Genomic DNA, 20,096 nt, shown 5'->3' on the forward strand with positions numbered 1-20,096 from the left:
AGGCCAAAAGGCACCTTAAAAGATTTGATGAAGGGATTTATTATTGATAAAAATGCGGCTAATTGGCTTTTCTGGCGTGTTTTTTGGTTAATGTCTTCACTCTGCACTGCTTTGGCTTCTTGTTTTCAGTTTACATTTGTCTTTATCCTATTTCTTTCTTGTAGTTAGAAAAAAGGTGTATTTTTCCTGCCTAAGAACATAAGAAGAGCCCTGCTGGATCAGGAAAAAGGCCCTTCTGGTCCAGCTTCCTGTATCTCACAGTGGCCCACCAAATGTCCCAGGGAGCACACAAAACAACAGGCACAACCTGCGTCCTAGTGCCCTCCCCTGCATCTGGCAATCAGAGGCAGCCTGCCTCTATCTTGCACATACCTCTTTCCTTGTAATTAAAAAAAAAAGGCTTTCAAGGTGACATACAATAATATGCAGTTTTCCCTGCCTAGTTTCCTACTGCTTTTCTTGCATAGGATCATTTCTCCCATGAAATCCACCAAGTTACTCCTCTTATCTTTCAAAATGCCTAAATCCATAATAACCCAGTTGTCCCAAGAACCTTTTCCTAGCCAGTGTCAGCAACGAAGGGCCCCTGACTCATGAACTAGTGTTGACTGTGCTGCCCATTCACAGTCCCTGTTGTGCCTTAATTATATTGTGCTAATGTAACGTTTATTTTAAAGTTATAAGCTTGCTTATTCCTGTAGACTGAAAGTGACATAGAAATAAGCATTTAAAAAAATTAGGAACTGGGGATGCAATCCTAACCCCTTATGGAGGCAGGCTGTGCAGCATGGCCTTTCCCAGTTTGAAGAGACACTTGGCCAACAGATTGAGGCAAAGAAGGAAGGCCCATAGCCAGGGAGACAGACCAGGGACAGAGTGCACTTGCTCCCAGTGTGGAAGGGATTGTCACTCCCGAATTGACCTTTTCAGCCACACTAGACACTGTTCCAGAACCACCATTCAGAGCGCGATACCATAGTCTTTCGAGACTGAAGGTTGCCAACAATATGTCAGTGCTTTCCAGCACTGGCATAGCAGTGCCAATGGAACATGTGCTGCATCCTGCAGTTGAGTGTCACTCACAGAGGCCTCCTCAAAGTAAAGGAATATTTGTTCCCTTACCTCAGAGCCACATTGCTGGAAAGCACTGACATAAGGGGTTAGGATTGCGCCTTGGATCTATTAATATGACCTAATATGAAAATGGTTAAAGAGAATCCCCATAAAATGATACAGTGACAGAATGTATTGTTTGCTAGAATACAGTACAGGCGTGTGCCGTTTAACAATTATTCACTTAACAACGGACCACATATATGATGGTGGTCAAAGCACAATGGTTGTTGGCATCCTTCAGTTTCGGAAGACTATGGTATCGTGCTCTGAATGGTCATTCTGGAACAGAGTGTCCTCTCCAGTGCATGAAGCCTGGGTAAAGCAGATATGGAGGATTGACTGTTTCCCATGCAACAAAACCCCCCTCTCCACGTCGCTAAAATGGTCCAATGGAAAGGCAGAGGCCAATACGGTTGGTTCCAGCGGCGTCACAGGAGTTGCCAGAACATGACTGTGTTCAGCCATGAACTGCCTCAGGGACTCCGGCTCCGGATTTTGCCTCGAGGTAAAAGCACAATAGCACAATAAAGATGCTCTTAATGAAGCAATCGTGTCTCCCATAGCCTGCAGCAGAATGTTTACGCAACAGAGAGGCTCTTAATGGCCTGTGAGAGAAATTTTATCGGGGGTACAAAGTTTCTTTTGGGTCCCTTCCCTTCCTTTACATCCTTACTTGGAGTAAGTCCTATTGAACTCAGTGGAACTGACTTCTAAGCAGACTGCATAGAATTGCACTGTAGGACAGGTGCTGTGTCTATGCAGTCAATTTGCTCCAGAACACTGTTTACATTTGACAAAGCATCTCCTAGAAAATAAACTCAAATGTACCGTAAATATAACATTATTTTAAAAAACCTGCCGAGACTTAGGGCGCAATCCAAGCACTGACATAAGGGTAATGCAGCTCTGAGGTAATGGAACAAACATTCCCTTACTTTGAGGAGGCCTCTGTGAGCGACACCCGACTGCAGGATGCAGCACATGTCCCATTGGCACCTCTATGCCAGTTCTGGAAAGCACTGACATAAGGGGTTAGGATTGCACCCTCAGTGATCCAGCATATTCTGTGCTAGAAAAATATAGTAGACAGAGAGATGTTGTGGCAAGCAGATTGCTTAAGCTGTTCTAGAGATAGCATTTTCCTCTGCTCTTGTGCATATGCTGAAAGAGTATAAGCATATTTATTTATTCCTACATACCTAAGTTTCCAAACCAGTTTCCAAAGCAGCTTACCATTTTAACCAACAAAAAGGTACAATATATTAGGGAGAAGAGCTTATGGAAGTCTCTTCTGGTCCAGGTAATCGATGGCGTAGTCCAATTTCCAGGCTCTTCTTTCCAGAAGAAAGTGGCAGAAGGGACTGCAGATGGGCTCCATAGAGATGCAAGCTCAAAAGAGTGAGTGTTGACCTTGTAACATAGATAGGTACTTTTTCCCTCATATTGTTACAGTGCAAAGTAGTCCAATAGTGCAATTTTATACATTTATTCAGAAATAAATCATGTTCAGTGCAGTGGTGTACTTAGGGGGGCTCCACAGGAGACCCAGGACAACATGATTGGTGGCTGCTGCCACCACCCCACATATGCCACCCTTAGGGCCACCTATGCTACCTTCCCCTGGAGGTGTTCCGAGGGCCAGAGAGGCCATGTGTGGCCTTTCCAGACATCAGAAGGCCTTCAAAGGACCTCAGTGGGCCTTTCAACATCACTTCTGGTTTTCAGTTGAAAACCAGAAAGTGTTGTTTAAAGGTCCTTAGAAGGCCTTCTGAAGCCCAAACCCCGGCCCGGGGGCCACTTGCAGCCCTCAGAGACTCCCAATCCATCCCTCAGGGAGCCCTCCCAATGAGCTTCTGGCTCTCTGGAGACTTGCTGGAACCCGTGCTGGCCCGATGCAACTGCTCTCAGCATGGGGGCGACTGTCCTACCTCTCAAGTGAGCTGTGGGATGAGAGCACCCTCCATTGCTTGCTGTTTCACGTCTGCGATGCTGCAGCAGCAGAGAAGGAAAGGCCAGCCTCGCTTTGTACAAGGTCTTTTATAGACCCTGAGCTATTGCAAGACCTTCATTCATTCATATACGTTCCATCTCTAATATATTCATTTATGTAAATTTATTCAAATTTGAAATGTAAATTAATTCTTTTTTCCTCAGCCCCTGATACAGTGTCAGAGAGATGATGTGACCCTCCTGCCAAAAAGTTTGAATATCCCTGCTCTAGATGATCTTTAAATGTCACTTTTGGCTTTCAATCAAAAACCAGAAGTGACATTCAAAGGCCCTGAGAATGCTTCCAGAGGGAGGCAGCGGGCATGGGGGGGTGGTACATCTAGGCAGGTGGTGGTACCTCTAGGTGTGCTCCCGGGCACTACAGTGGCCAGGACTGAACATAAGAACATAAGAACAGCCCCACTGGATCAGGCCATAGGCCCATCTAGTCCAGCTTCCTGTATCTCACAGCGGCCCACCAAATGCCCCAGGGAGCACACCAGATAACAAGAGACCTCATCCTGGTGCCCTCCTTTGCATCTGGCATTCTGACATAGCCCATTTCTAAAATCAGGAGGTTGCGCATACACATCATGGCTTGTACCCCATAATGGATTTTTCCTCCAGAAACTTGTCCAATCCCCTTTTAAAGGCGTCTAGGCTAGACGCCAGCACCACATCCTGTGGCAAGGAGTTCCACAGACCGACCACATGCTGAGTAAAGAAATATTTTCTTTTGTCTGTCCTAACCCGCCCAACACTCAATTTTAGTGGATGTGCCCTGGTTCTGGTATTATGTGAGAGTGTAAAGAGCATCTCCCTATCCACTCTGTCCATCCCCTGCATAATTTTGTATGTCTCAGTCATGTCCCCCCTGAGGCATCTCTTTTCTAGGCTGAAGAGGCCCAAACGCCATAGCCTTTCCTCATGAGGAAGGTGCCCCAGCCCAGTAATCATCTTAGTCGCTCTCTTTTGCACCTTTTCCATTTCCACTATGTCTTTTTTGAGATGCGGCGACCAGAACTGGACACAATACTCCAGGTGTGGCCTTACCATAGATTTGTACAACGGCATTATAATACTAACCGTTTTGTTCTCAATACCCTTCCTAATGATCCCAAGCATAGAATTGGCCTTCTTCACTGCCGCCGCACATTGGGTCGACACTTTCATCGACCTGTCCACCACCACCCCAAGATCTCTCTCCTGATCTGTCACAGACAGCTCAGAACCCATCAGCCTATATCTAAAGTTTTGATTTTTTGCCCCAATGTGCATGGTTTAGTGCACACTAAACTGCCACTGGTTTAGTGGGTCTTACTGTAAGGTAAATGTGCACAGCGTTGCAGCTTTAGTCAAAATAATATGTCCAGTGATCTGAAGTGTGTTCAGTTGTACTAGTCCAGTATTTTCCAAACCTGACGGGCAAAACACACTAATTTTGTTCTGCGTTTAAAATACATTTTTATCTTTTATTCTTTAGATATTTTATTCTTACACTTAAAGGATTAGATCTGAGGTATTCAATCTGTGTGTCCCGCCTCCCTAGTGAGGTGTGGCTAGGCTCCAGGGGCATCGTGAGGCATCCGGGGAGAGAGGTGGCCAAAGCTGTGCTGCTCTGCTGCACGTGCTGCCTGCTGACTTGCTGCTTTTCTGCAGCTGTGAATGAGGTGGGGCAGCGTGAGGTGGGGAGGGCATGTGAAACATGGTGGGGGAGGGTGGGAGAGAAGGCTGGCTGGGCAGCAGCAGAGGTGCTACATCTCATCAGCACAGGGTGAGCTCCTGGCAGGCTTCAAACTGGGAAGAGTAAGTACAAGCAGCTCAGTGCTTTCCTCTGCTTGGGAAGGAGGGAGCCAGATTGCTCTTAGTGGGGGGGGGGTGTCCAAATGCCCCGGCCTGCATTCCTCCATCTTGCCTGGGAGGAATAGGGGTGGCATCTGCATGTTGGGGTATAGGTGTGTGAACACACCCACATCTATTTTGGGGTGAGTTGTAAACTTGCTCAGTGTGGCTGCAATCCTTTCCATACTTTTCTGGGAGTAAGTCCCATTGACTCAAATGGGACTTACTTCTGAGTAGACCTACATAGGCTTGAGGTCTTTGTCAGCTTAACCAAGGATCTTCACCTTTCTCTTTTTCCTTCCCCTTAAAAAAAGAAAAAAGGCCACTCTTGATGGTTTTGTCTCCAAAAATTGATTAAAAAATAAAAATACCTATTCCTTTCCAGCCATTCCCCTTTTTCCTCCTGCCTCCTTTTGGGGGGGGGGGAATACTCTGTTGGCTGCTATTGTAAGACAAAAGACACAATCCTAGCTAGGTCTACTCAGAAGTAACTCTTCAAAGACTGTTATTGTTAGCACTTTTAACGGAATTTACACTTTTGTCACAGACATAAGCAACAACAACATGGGCCTGTGTCCCAAGGAACTTAAAGCTTTTCATTAGGATTAAAGCTTTTAATGAGATTCTCCCCCCACCTCCAATACTGCAAGCCACATATTAAGCATATTTCCAACAGTATGTGGCTTAAGAGATTTCAGATCTCACATCAAATATTTTTCATATCTTGAGTTTTATTTGTGATTTTTTTCCCCAACAGTTAATACAGTACAAATTTTCAGATATTCTCAACAATACCGACTTTGAGAGATAAAACAGGGAGTTGTAGAACCACAATCCTTAGTGAAAAATACAAAACTCATCACTCTCTTTCAGTAACAAATAATGCCTCTAAAAATTCTGTCATTTAGAAGTGTAAGTAAGTACTCAAGGCACACCAGAACCACTAGCTCACGTTCCTGTTCTATTACAATGGAGCAGTGGAAATAAATATGCATGGTTCTGCCCCTGCTTCAAACCCAAACACAGCTGAAATGAACAATCGTATAGAAGCCATGAGACTGCTGAAGATTGGGTTCACTAAATCTTTGGGCATGAGTTTAGAATGGTGAAAGTGTAGTTGTAGGACTGCATTCTGAGTTGCTCTTAATCATCCTTGACCCACTGACTTCTGTCAAGTGGAAACAATGGGTTAACCCACAGTATCCTATAGAACTCATCAGCTTTCCTTCATGTGACAACTTCTTGAATGAATGCATCTGTTGTGGCTGAGTCTCCTTGAAGATGTACAGAACTGACAATACAGGATTCTGGCAAACATCTGAGAGAGATCTATAAAAGCAGTTGAAGAGGACCCATTACTTTCAGGTTCTTTTTCAGACCAAGAACCCAGTCTTCAAAGTCCTCTTCCAAGCTAAACTATATGCAGTGGGATTCCTGTCTCTTTATCTCTAGGCCCTTTGATGTCAATTACAAATATTTCAATTCACTAAACTGAACTAAATTACTGTTTTTAATGTAAGCTTTTAGGCAACTTGAATCACAAACATGAAATATACAATCATCTAATGACTAGCAGGAGTCATGAACATGATCTGTGAAAGCCACAAGGAACTGGACAGAAACACCATTAGTATTCTGTTCTCATTGCAACAAAGCAACTTTTGACAAATTATTTTTATACAGCCGACTCTGTCTGAGTAGATTCCAGGATAGAATAAGAAGAAAAATAATTCTGTTGAATGCAGCCTGAACTCACCTATCTTTTAAAATCCATAGATTAGTAAAGCAGGGCAAATCCTATCCAACTTTTCAGCACCAATGCAGCGGCAACACAGCCCCAGGGCAGGGGAACAAACTTCCTCTTACCTTGAAGAGGCCTCCATGACTGTCCCCCACCACCACAAAATGCAGTGAACACCTGCTGCGCCAACATTGAAAAGTTGGATAGTATGGAGCCCGCAAATTTGGTAGTTACACCACTAGGTGGTGATGTAGAATCACAGAGAACTTTCATACAGCCCATCAGTTAAGAGTGATGAACATATCCATTCTCTTCCTTTTATATTTATCAATATCTAATGTGAAATAACGTGTTTCTGGGAGGTTAGTCTAGTTTAAATCCCTTGTTGCAGCTGAAAATAGAAACCGGCTGCATTTACCTTCAGGCTAATATTTCTCCAATGATTTTAGCCATGTCACTGAAGAGCAATCATATATTAACAACTCTTGGTGACAATAAACCTGGGCTGCACTTCTATAAGAAAGACTGAATTAAATGCCTTTTTATGAAAATATGCCAACTTTCAATAACACTCATGAATAGACACGAATCATGACAGCTTAAGAACTACAAGCGGAATTAAATAAAGTGAAAACTGAAGTTGCAAAATTATGAACTGTATGACTCCAGGGTGCAACTGGGATGTGTGTGTTATACGTATTTCCCTTTCAAAAAGATAGGTAGTAAATCAGCACATCCAAGAGTAAGATTATCCCACTCCCTTATGCACTATTATACACAGAGAGATTCTTGCATGGGTCATACATTCAGAACTATGACCCAACTGACCATCTAAATTGGTACATTCCAGAATTCTCTCAGTACCACCTCATTCTGCAGGTGTAGATGGTGCTCAGATATGCCCTGTTCAGTGACAGGTCTAGCTTTTATTATTATTTGATGTTCATCCTTTTTAATAGCTTGGGCTCTCCAAAAGGCTTACTTGTGATGCTTGATATACACAGCAATATCTGAAATGTAATCTCCAGTGACATGCTGGCAGATAGCATGTCTCTGAGAGAGGTACTGGCACCTGACATTCCATCATATAGCTGGAATGTGCCATTTGGGTATGACTTCATCTCTGTGATTCTGAGCCCCGCTCATTCAAAAAACTTCAGCTTCAAAGGTAATTTGTACATTTCTAAAGTGGCTCTGTATGACTTGAGAATGAATGACAGCTCTCAGTGACTAGGGTTTGAATGATAAGTTCCAGTGACTAGTGTAGATCATGCACAGGGAAGACGAGGGGCAAATCTGATATGAGAAGCCATCCTTCAAGCCAAAGTGGAAATTGATATTTCACGCTCATTTTACTACCCACAAAAGAAACTTGGTCCCATGGCAACTGAGCTTTGAACACAGCCTCGATATCTGGCCTCTGCCAAAAGATACTGGGCTCGTTACATTAGTTCACTGTCAAACCTAGCATGTGTTCAAATTGCTTTAACAAAAAAATGGCTCCATATCTCATTACCCATCCCAGAGAAAGCTTTTTCTCTTCCTTTAAATTTTCATGAGCAGCCCCAGTGCTGAACGTCTGCATGTCCCCATATGTTAAGAGAAGCTGGAATTCAGCTTTGGTACACAGCCAGCTGCAGCTTTCAGGGAGGAGAAACTGGGTGAATGCAACTTCTGAAGGAGAGTTCTGAAAAACCTAGGTTAGAGGTGGAGAGGCAGGGAAGGAGTTGAGGGGAGGGCAGCTTTTGTTTTGTTCTCAAATGACCACTACAACAAAGATCAAAATCATACTAGCCCAGCTTCGTCCAAGATGCCACTGAACAGCAGCAGCAGCAACTAGTCTGGGTATTTTACCCAGTCCAAACTTTGTCTATAGCTAGATTTACACATGCAGGTGAATAAGGGTCCAATCCTATGTGATGCGTGCCAGCCCACTGCTGGCACGTATTGTTGCAAACATGCTGTAAAGAATGTTTGCAGCTGTCGGTGCCAGTGCAGTGCCAGAGCAGGCTTGGTGTGAGCCCAGTGAAGGCCAGCCAGCTGCTGCCCGGCATGCCATGCAAGCACCAGGTGTCGGAACAGTAAGTTGGGGTGGAGAAGGGAGGCTTTCCAGGGCAGGAGGAAGATGGGGGAAGGTGTGGTGAGGAAGGGAACAGGGCAGGAGGGGGCGGGACTAGTGGAGCTCAGTTCCACCAGATCCGAAACCCTGTGTCAGCCTCCTGGCCCAACATGAGACTAGTTTACTCTGCGCTACCTAAACAGCCAGCACAGGGTTGGGTTGCCCCATTGCTGGACTTACCCAGGGGAAGGGGACAAATGTTCCCTTCTCCTGAAGAGGCATTGTGTGCTGCCCACAGGATGCAGTAGCAGCAATTTCAGCACCAGGCGACTCAGGATTGGGCTGTAAGGTGGTAAAAGAGCTTCTGCAGGTGGGGGGATCACATTTTTGAGATAATGCAGAGAGAAGCTGCTCAGTACCTGAAACATCTCAAAAAGGAATTGAAACAATGAATTACATGACCAAGAGAAGAAGGAAAAAAAGTAGGACTCTGCAATTTGCCCAAGCCCTCCTCCTGACCTATCAACTGATTTCAGAAAGCATGGGAATGGGAGAGGAGAATATAGTAAATACTTTTGCCTGGAAAGGTGGAGGATATACCTGTGGCCACTGTTCCTTGAAAATGCACAGCCGAGTGGCCATACCCTGCTGAGCTGTGCGCCCGCATTATACTCAGCAACCTGGACATTTGGTGATGACATCATTACCAAATATGCAGGGTGGCATTGTGATGGCATGCATCTGCTGGAAGGATCCATATGCATGGAGTTGTGGCAGGGAGTTGGTCTTCAAGGAATAAATCATTTTCTGACTACCCTTAGACAAAAAGGACCCGATGGAAGAGGAAAATATTTATTCTACTAGTGCAGCTCTTGAAGGAAACTGAGATACTAAGATACTTAGGACAGCCTGATCTCTCCTGCAGAAGCATAATAGAGACATAAGAGTTACAAGTAGCTACATCAGATTAGTGAGTAGTCGACAGATTACTGAGATCAAACATTATTCAGATTTGTACCATCCACATTACTACTGACATAAAAAAAATATTTATTCTTGACATGTACAACTCAGGAACAGGCTCAAACTTGTTGGATGACTGCAAGTGACTTCAGTGGTAACACAATCAAGACCACAAACCACAAAAATTGAGAAGACCAAACTAAGTCTTCTTTCTGAATCTTGTCACTCACAGAATCATACAGTTGGAAGGAGCCTTCACATCTATCCAGTCTATCTGCCTGCTTACCAGCAGGAAAATCCTCTCTAGAGCACCTTAAAAAGGTGCCTGTCAAGCCTCTGCTTGAAGTAAAGGAGAACCTACCTCAGTAATTGGTTCCCCACAACTTTTCTGAGACTTTGGCTGAGTTCTCACTGAGATGGTATACCTAAGCTGTACAGTTTCAGAGAGCACGTGGGGCTCAAATATTTAAATGTTTCTCCATTTTAAAATATATTTCCCTACACATAGAAATATACAATGCCAAGGAGAAGAGTTCTAGCACAGCCTCCCTGACAAATACACCATCTATATGCAGAATTTGGCTTTTTTTGGGGGGGGGGGGAGGGGGGAACTCAGCAGCATTAGGTTATGTGAGCCTGCAGCCTGGGGTGGTACAGCCCAGATTGACAGTGCCAGTGAGAACTACGTCTTTGTATATGAGCAACTTCAGGGTATTTCCTATCTTCACTTCAGATTATTCCTCCGTTCCTTCTTCTGTTTCAAATCTGGGTTACCTGCTGGTACTCACAGCAAGACCATCTATTAAAATCTACCTAAAATAGCATCTTCAGTTAGGTGTCCTAAATGCCCCTTGCCCAGCAACAGGTAGACACTCTAATAACAATTTTTAACATGTTTAGGACATAAGGCAGCTTTAAAAAAGAAGTACCATAGTTCCAGCCTGCATCTGATTCCTTGGTTATAATTTAGAGGCTACCACTTTGTTACTTTATTTAGGTACAGTACTTGATGAGACTTTCTTTGCTGGTTTTTTTTCAAGCAGATTTGGCACAGTCCCTGTGCCATAACAATTTCTCAGGTTTCCTTTTTGGTTAGCTCCACCTTAATCCTGCGCTGCAAGAGCTGTGCAGTGATAGCACTGCAAGCCACTAAGCCAAAGAAGGAGCTGCAGGACAGGATGATGGAAAAGGGTCCATGTCGTCTAAGGAAAATATCTTTCCTGTTCTTGTAATCCAGAAAGATGGCCTCCAGTTGTGAGAGTGTACAGATGGCTAGGAAAGTGTGGAAAATTTGGTGGGCGTGGCCAACAATGTCACAGGAGCCAGGGAAGTATTTCTCAGGAACTGGGCAAGAGAAGAAGCAAGCACTGACTAGGAAGAAAAGTATTTGGAATGTGTGGTACCAAGCGGCTGTCTCCTCACAGCCTTCGAGATGGCACATGAACACACGGTGTGCCACGGGACTGATGTCCAAGATGAATGCCAGCCCTGCTGGGATCACCTGGCACAGTTTCCTCATGATAGGGTAAGGTCGTCGGTATCGGTACTTGGCATAGCAGCAGCCAGCACAGGACAGCCATCCACAGAAGGCTGCTGCTGGCAGGAAGAAAAGCCAGAACTTGTCATACCAGGCTTGGTCAGAGCTGTAGTAGAAGTGGGCAAGCGCACTTCCATATTGGTATGTACTGACCCCGACATAGTCCACAAAGTAGAAAGTGTAATGGGATAGCTCTGACTTTGACTGCAAGAGGTGAGCCAGGAGGCTGCATGTTAGATATGTTACAGAGGAGAGGACAAAGATGAAAAGAGGCAAAGCGTGGATCTCCAAAGACAACTCCTCTGCTTCAGCAAAACCGTTAAACCTCAGCAGCACAGCCAGGGCAGCTAGCAGGTGGCTCCAGACATTAACAACCTCGTTGTGTTTTTGGAAGAGGCTGAGGAAGTAGTAGCGCCAATCCTGACCAGTGGGGCGATACCCAGCTTGGATGTATGGCTCCCGGAAGAGCTGGGGTACATCTGATTCTGTGACAGTGCAGGGCATCTTGGGGAAGCCTTCCTCTAGGAGCTTTGGGAGCCGGCGGAGTTGCTGCCCACTGACAGACAGGGTGCTGATCCGTTCGAGGATGGCCGTCATAATGCCAAGTGTACTGTGAGGTCACACAGATGAGGTCACACACTTCTTTCCTGAAGTGAAAGAAGAAATGGAAATTATTAGTAGAGTCGGTTTTATCAATTCCATACCACTCTGAACAAAATGACATTAAAGCTCAGCACATGAATATTTGGATATGCCATTTCTAATCAGGATCAAAAGCTTCCTAATGTAGCAAGGCTGGACAGAGATGTCAGTAATCTGAACCCCACTACAAAATTGATTATTGTCTAAGAAATTGTTGCTGGCCAGGATTTTGTTTGTTACTATTCTACTTGTGAATCACCTGATAGTAGCTTAACTACTATTACGGCATATTCCGCTTCATAGTGCAAACAGCAGCTTCAGAGAGACCATTTTCATCAGGAAAACAGTGGGAGGGGGTTACCCCTCTGCTGCCCACAGTCCTTCCCCCCCTCCACATGGCTGCTATTAATTATTTAAAAACTGCAGGAGATTTGATCAAAAATCTCCTGACGTGACATCAAGTTTGACCTGAAGGTGTTTGATTCAGCTGTAATATTTCTAGAATGCACATTTTAGGAATAAAATGTTGGATTCCATTAGAACAGGATTCTATTCCTTCATCCTAATAGTGCTACTGCATAAACTGGCCCTTAGTACATATATAGTATTTGACAGTAACTTGCGTTGACTTCAGTAGCTCTTATTTCCAAAGTAAGACTTAAGTCTTGAATACACTAACGGTACAATCCTATGCATATTTACTCAGAAATCGATCTCACTGTAGTAAATGGGGTTTATTCTCAGGTAGGTGTGCGAAAGGATTGCAGCCCAAGTGTCACAGACACCTTTCAGGGCCATTCAATAAATATATCAAGATCACTCAAAAGCACCATATACTGTACAACACAATTCAAATAGTCTTTCTTCATTATCTTCTGAAAAAAAGACTCATTGTCAGTTTGAAGAAATGGCTCAGTAGTGTTCGGGACAGCTTGAATTTGAGAACCTCAGCTCACTTCTCTCTGTTGTTAGCTTCCTATTGGATACCAAGTGATCAGAGATATCAGCCTCTATACATAGTTTCTGCTTATGTTAACTAGTAACCCTAACATCTGCCTTTTTCAAACAGGCATAAAAGTAAACACAGCAATATTGTGAGGTATTTGGATACTATGGTGACAGGCCTCCTGAGCAACAGAGATATTTGAAGAGCTCAAAGAAAGACCAGCGGTAGTTTCCAAACTGGTGGCTTGTGACCCACCAGCCTGGGAAGAACTTAGCTCTGGCCCCTTAAGGTGCGGGAAGGGGGGAAGACAGCAACACAACCCCCAGAACTGCACTGCTGTCGGGGTGGAGGTGGGGGTTTCCACTTACCTAAGGGGGGTGCCAGCTTCTGGGGGGAGGTACAGGGAGCCCTGCAGACACCTCTACAGAGCTCCTCTCTGTAATAGTAAAAAAAACTCAATTTAAAGCCACTTCCTGTTTCCTGTTCTTGATTTTAAACAGGAAGTGGATTTCAATCTAGTTGTTTTGTTTTGTTTTTTAACTATTACAGAGGCTTGGGGAGCCGTGCAGTGGCGTCTGCAGGGCTCCCCACACTCCCCAGAGGTCGGCACTCCCTTAGGTAAGTGGGGTAAAGAACCCTCCACTGGCAGCAGCGTGATCCTGAAGTTCACACTGCTGCCTTCCCTGCTCCCTGCACATACTTACAGTGCTCCCAGCTTCCTTGTAGGAGTTTGGGAAGCTCTGCTATATAGTATAGTAATTTCACCGACAGTCAATCAATAATGTTAAGGTTGGTCTCATTCAGCACACAGGCAGAATGAGATACAGAGATTTGGCAGAATACAGGCAGAATGAGATACAGAGAATGAGATTTGGTATCCAAGGTTTCGGTTATCCACAGATTCCATGGATACCAGTGACACCTCTTAAAATGACAGGGAATATTTTTTTAAAATCTTGTTTTACCAAGAATTTTTAAGCTTTCCCCTGTCTTTTTAAAGGCATCCCCAGTATCCAGTTTCAGGTATCTAAGGGAGAGACCAGAATGGAACCCCAACGTATACTGGGACACACCTGTACATGGTTGCCCCCAAATAACCTTCAAATGTAGATAAAATACATTCCAAAATAGGGTCACAACAGAGCTTAGTCACAGTACCCTCTGAGCACAAAGTCATAATACATTCTGAGTCCTGTCCTATTCATATCTACTCATAAGTGGGTTCCATTGTGTTCAATGGGGCTTACTCACAGGAAAGTGTGTATAAGACTGCAGTCAATAAATCTTTCAGTGCCTTCCCCGGCCTGAGTCAGCACAAGTCCCTGGCTCCCAAGTGTTGCAAATGTGCCATAAAACATAAAGATGGAGGCAAGATCACCGCACAGATCTGTGCTAGCCCCACAAAGCCTCTGTGGCACCCAAATGGGGTGAATTTGTGCTGGCCTGGACAGGCTGGCACAGGGAGTGGGACAAGGCAGAGGGAAGAGGGAACTGGGTTGGGGGGCAGGGGGAGGTCAGCTAGGGAGGCAGATTGGGCCTAGGATGGGGGTGGGACTGGCCACAACAGCGCAGGCTGGATTCTAACCCCCATTCCTGGACCAAGTAGCCAATTTGTACCTGTGAAATTGCTGGTGCAGATCCAAGAAGCCCCATAGGGTATTTGCTTGGGGTATTTCTTAGGGTAAGGGGAATATAATTCCCTTACTCTGAGTTGTGCCCCAGCTGCAACCTATCTTGCACTGGATACAGTGTGAGCCCAGCAGCCTGTCTATTCCTACCTGTGCTACAGAGTTTTCACTCCAAATTAGCATCAAAGAAAAAAAGACTGCTTATCCCAAACAGATTATTACATATGCTCCTTATCTTATGAATGTTTTCTGACAGTGAGTCAGTCACTAGAAACAAAATTTCCTTGTCGAAGCTTAGGAGAGACATTCATTTTGGTTGATCAAAGGCTGCAGGTTTATTCTCCTCATCTTGGCATTAGATCACCTCAAAGTTGGTTATGCCAAATTTGTTAGAGTATCATTATGAGAAAGGCATTTTAAGGACTCAGAGATCAAGGGAAAGTCAAGTTACAAGCACTTCTCTCTTTCAGTACTCTTCAGTACTTTCAGTCCTCTTTCAGTACACTGAGCCTTACTTGAGCTATAGGAACTCCCACTCAAGAAATGAAACACTAACTAGGTAAAGTTGTGAAAAGCTATGGCCATTTCAGCCAGGGCCAGCCTTGCCATGACCTGACATGGTTGTGTGGAGTAGCACCCTTGCACACCTTGAAGGCATGGAACATGGACAAGCCTAGAGTCCATCTGACCACAACCCTCTCTAGCCTGCTGCTCCACTGGGGACTCCAATCCTCTTCTGACCTGCTGAGAGCCAGTAAGATGGCAGCGGTAGCCCATGGAGGGAAGCTAGCTCCAAATTGCTTTCCCCCCCCCCCACTTAGTGCTCACTAGATACACAAGGTGAAATTAATCTGAAGCCCACCAGCCCGCCTTGCCTTGCCTTCAGGTACCAAGTGCACAGCCTCCATCTCTTGTGCTGCTTCTGTTTGAAAGAAAGAGGTGCACTGAATGCTGGAAATCCACCATGTGCTGCTGGTGCTCATTTTAAACAAAAGCGGTATGAAGAATGGAGGTTTCATGCCAAGCTCAGGTAAGTAAAGGGAAATGAGAGGGATGGATAGTAGATGCAAGCCGAATTGATCTGAGAAGGCAGATCGGTCCTGGGAAGGGGGTAAGTATTTGGTGTTCACTGTTGCCACCAAACTCGCCCTCTGGGTCTGATTCGCCCTCTCCCCCACCCCATAACCATCCCATTCAGCTCCTTCCCTCCCTCCCTCCCTCATTACACTCACCCCCATGTGGCCTTACCTTCTCCAGTGGGTCTTCAGCAGAATGCTGGCACATAGGAGGCTGTTCCACGGGGGGGCGGGGGGCCTCGTCAGTGGCCTGGCAGTGTGCATTGGTGGAGGCTGCTTTGCAATTGCTCTAAAGCAGACCACCACCAGTGCCATGCACATTGTGCTGCTGCTTGGCCCAGTTACATATGTTACTATATACGTAATGCTGGCTTGTCCAAATATATCCACTTTTAGGAGTTTCTCAGAGTGGCCACCAACAACCCTCTTGGTTCCAACAAAGAGTTCTGTGGAACCTTAAAGACATTTATTGTACCATAAGCTTCTGTGGACTACAGAGTTCTTCACTGCTTCTACTGCTACAAGCAAACATCTACCCTCCTGGAAGTGGTGTCTAAATCCCACTTGTGCTAAAGAATCGAACAACCACATCTATGATATTCTAAAGAAAAGGTTAGTGTTAAGTGATAAGATCAGTACCAATACTTCTTAGAAACTATCATGGTATCAGGACTACAAAGAATCACTTGAAAACCTGGAAACACTCACAGAATTCTTTTCAGCAACATTCCATGACATTAGTCAACAGGAACAAGTTGCCAATTTTGAGCAATCATGTGGTGATGATGAACAAAGCAGCAAGCAATTAACATTACAGAAGGAAAATCCAAGGTCAGCATTCACTGTTTCACTTCCACAAAGCTTCTATTCTCTCCTTTCTGTGTGGGTGTAGCTTTCGGCTGAAGAGCTACATTCATTTCACAGGACATCTATTTCAGCCTCTGTGCTACCCTCTCACATTTAGAGAACTGAGTTATTCAAGCTACTCCCAAATAACAGCATTTGTATGCAACTTGTCTCCTAACTCAGATGCAAAAACAGGAGCTGTGTGCAAGGAAAGAGGGGAAGCTGGCTGGTGCGCCTCACACAGGATGTATGTTCATGCTTACAGCCACTACTAAGGCTGCAAATTCACTGAGAACTTGCATTTTTCCCCCTATTTCCTGCCCTCTTCTTTTGCATTTCCTTCTTTCCTATTCCCTGCCCTCAACTCCTAAATTGTAATCAAACCAAATTCCAAACCAAACCAAACTACATTTTTTTGTCCACTAAAGATGTTGAGTCAGGACTTTATGTACCCTATACTAAAAATCAAAACAGTGAAAATTCTACAATAAGAAAAGTTGAATTCTGAGATTTGTGCAAATAATTGTAAATCAAATTGCAATCCTATGCACTTTCCTGGGAATAAGCTCCCCTGAATACAAGGAGACATACTTCTGAGTAAGCGTGCATAGGATTGTGCTGTGAGCAAACATACATACAACTTGTTTTCAATAATTAAATTTAGCCACAGGGACCAGAGCCTGTCAGTTAGGCAACTTGCTGACTATCCCTGAATTAGGGGACCCAATGCACACAGACCAACATTTCTCAATTCCAATCCCAAAAGAACAAGAGGAAAATGTATTTATAAGCTTTTATGGCTTTGAAGCATGCTTGGCTAGCAGCCCTTTCAGCTGTGTTGATGAGCTCTGTCTCTTGACACCAGCCCTGCAATTTCTGTGGCCTGGGTTGTTGCCAGGAAATGAGAAACACACATCTGGTGCACCCTGCAATGTCCTAGTGCCCTGGAGGATGTATGACAGAGCTACAGTGAGCTCATGACTCTCTCCAGAACACTAGCAGAGGGAGGAGGAGTTTGTTGTGTCCTTCCCAATGAAGACATACTGTACTTGAATTCTTCAGAGATCTAGGGGGCAACATCCTATGTGGGGTAGCAGTTTAAAAGCAAGTGGGCTAGACTCATCAGTAGCAAGCCACTGGGAAAAGAAAGAAAATCTGCTTCCAAGCTGTTGATTCTACTTACTAAGCATGTTTAAATGGCAAGAGAAGTTAACAATACAATGTCAAGAGTATTAGTGGTCATTCCAGAGACTCATCTGCCAATTAGTAGAAGTGCTGAGCACTGCAACTCCATTAAATGCTAGAGAATAAAAACATTTTCAGCTGCTGCCTGAAAGCAGTGGAGGCAAATGCCTGATGAGTTGAAATGGGCAGCAAAGATCCAAAAGTGAGGTGACAACATAGGGAAAGTCCTGGACATTGCCACTCAATGCATCTCAGAAGATGGGGGCACTCTAAGAAAGGCCTCCAAAGAAGATCTTGGGATAGGGAAGGCTCATATGGAAGCAGGTGTACTTCAAGTACTCAAAGGCTCAGGTCACTTAGGGCTTTAAAAGGTCAAGGCCAGCACTTTGAACTGAGCCTGTGGGAGGGAGGGTTGCAGCTCTGGAAGAAGATGTTTTGGGTGAGGACACGGAGTGACTTTGCTGGGAATACACCAGTTCCATCTTCCCATCCAAGTGTCTTAACCAAGCTCCTCTGTTTCACGGCATTCATTAAACAACTGGATCTTGGGGGTGGAAATCTGACCCTTTGGTGCAATGGAAGAAAACTGAGCATGCTAGAGAGAGAGGAAGGGAGAAAGGTAACAGTTGCCTTCCCTCACTGCCCTCTTCAAAGCAAGCACAAATACTGTACGGTAAATTTATTATCTTGAAAAGTTTTTTTTTACCCTGCTGTTGTCCTTAGAAGAGACCTTAAAGCAGCTTTTGGATTCCCATTTGCACAATAGCGATTTATTATTCTGTATGACAAATGAATCACCACTGTGCGGTTTAGAATTCAAAAGGTATACAATCTTTTGTATTGTAGTGCTGGTGTAGCTGTGACAATGGAGCATGCACTGCACCCTGTGGTAGGGGGGCAATCACAGAGGCCTCCTCCAGGCTTCTTCCTCCAGCCACTTCATCTCTCCCTCCTGCCAATGGTGAGCAGGTGCCCTAATGCTGCTGCCTGGCACAGAATGTTTGTTCCCTTTCTTTGAGGCTGCATTGCAGCAACACCAGCACAGGAACGTTGGCGAGGATTGGGCCCTAATTTAAATATTGTTTTATCTTAAAGTTACCTTATGAAGCCAATCAGGACTTGTTTTGTAAGGAAGAAAAAAAGATGGGTTGCTTTCTTGTTTTAATTCACTTCTCCGCCCATTCCTACCGAGGCTCCCTCTAATGAAGGAGAGTGTATTTTATTACACTTAACTTTACTTGAGGCTGTTAAGTGACAGATTCAGGGCTGAGAAGAGGGACGATCCGGGCATCGAGGAGCAGCCTGCATAACGTCATCGCTGCACTACGAGCCAGCCCCGAAGCACAAACTGAACGCACCAAGCCTCAGGCTGCGGCAGCCACGATCCACAGCTCCTCTCCCGGAAATAAAGCAAGCCAGGCTTGCCCAGAGTTTTTCCACCCAGCAACGCAGGCAGGCAGGCACTGGACCGCCCGCCTCTCCCCTCCTCCCCAGGCGCACAGCCACTGAGGGTGCCAGCAGGCGCTCACCTCTGGGCTGCAGGGCAGGTGCCCGTCTCAGCATCAGCTCGCTTCTTGGCCAAAAGCCTGGGTGCCCATGGATGCACCGGTGCCCAAGGAAGGACGGCGCTTGCGCCAGTCAGTGGCGAGGAGAGCGGCACTCTGCACACGCACAGAGGCGCCTTCTTCAAAGGCAAGCTCCAGAAGGGGTGCACTGAAAGCAGGTGCCAGCCGCACCGAGCCACGGTGATGCTGCCCGGTGTAGAAGATGGTGCCGGTGCCTCGCAGATCCTGCAGCGCTGCTCAGGAACTCACCTCCAAAGTGCATCCAAAGAAGTAGCCGGATCGTGGCCAGCTCAGCTGCTTCTGCTCCCGCCTCCGTTCCGCCGCCGGGGCGATGGTGCTTTCTCGAGCCGCTTCATCTCTCCCTGCTGCTGCTGCTGCTGCGCGCCCTGCCCCAGCCTTGCCCTGCGCATGCCCCTCCCGGGCGGCGCGACAGACGCTCCCTCGCCCCTTCCCCAGCCGCCGCTGCAAGGATGCGGACCAGCAACTCACGTGGCTGCCCGGGTGCCTGCTCCGCGGAGCGTGCCCGGCCGGCTCCTCCCACCCTCCTCCTGATAGGGGCTCCCCGTTCCGCGCGAGGAGGGGGCGAGGGACGCCACCTGCGCGGCTCGGCACGCGCCACTCCACGCACGGCGCCCCGGGCGCTCTGCCTCCCCGCGCGCGCGCCCAGCTCTGCCTCCGCAGCCGAGCACCCCAGAACTCCCCCTCCTGCAGCACAGCGAGCCCCGCTGGGCACGTGCCGCCCGGCTGCGGCTGCTCCAGGGAGGAGGCCCCCCACGCATCGCCCGCGTCTGTTTGCAAGGGACCTTCCTCCAGGCTTTATTTGGCTGGGGTTTTTGTAGTGACCCACATCAGAAGGGGGGGCTGCCAATTCGGTGGCGAGTGTGGAGCAGGAAAACCTTATTTCCTTGCCCCTGTGTCACCCCCCCCACCACATATAGATATAGAGGCACCCTTTGGTTCC

At 46.1% G+C, this 20,096-nt stretch overlaps 1 protein-coding gene across 1 annotated transcript; it reads right to left on the reverse strand.

Moving 5' to 3' along the window:
• Nucleotides 1–10,785: 10,785 nt before the first annotated feature.
• Nucleotides 10,786–11,844, reverse strand: PAQR8 (progestin and adipoQ receptor family member 8). The gene has a single exon (XM_066640199.1). It carries the CDS (start codon nucleotides 11,842–11,844, stop codon nucleotides 10,786–10,788), a length of 1,059 nt encoding a protein of 352 aa, XP_066496296.1.
• Nucleotides 11,845–20,096: the final 8,252 nt, after the last annotated feature.

Source organism: Tiliqua scincoides, chromosome 1 (assembly GCF_035046505.1).
Source record: "Tiliqua scincoides isolate rTilSci1 chromosome 1, rTilSci1.hap2, whole genome shotgun sequence".
In the NCBI taxonomy this organism is placed as follows: domain Eukaryota; kingdom Metazoa; phylum Chordata; class Lepidosauria; order Squamata; family Scincidae; genus Tiliqua; species Tiliqua scincoides.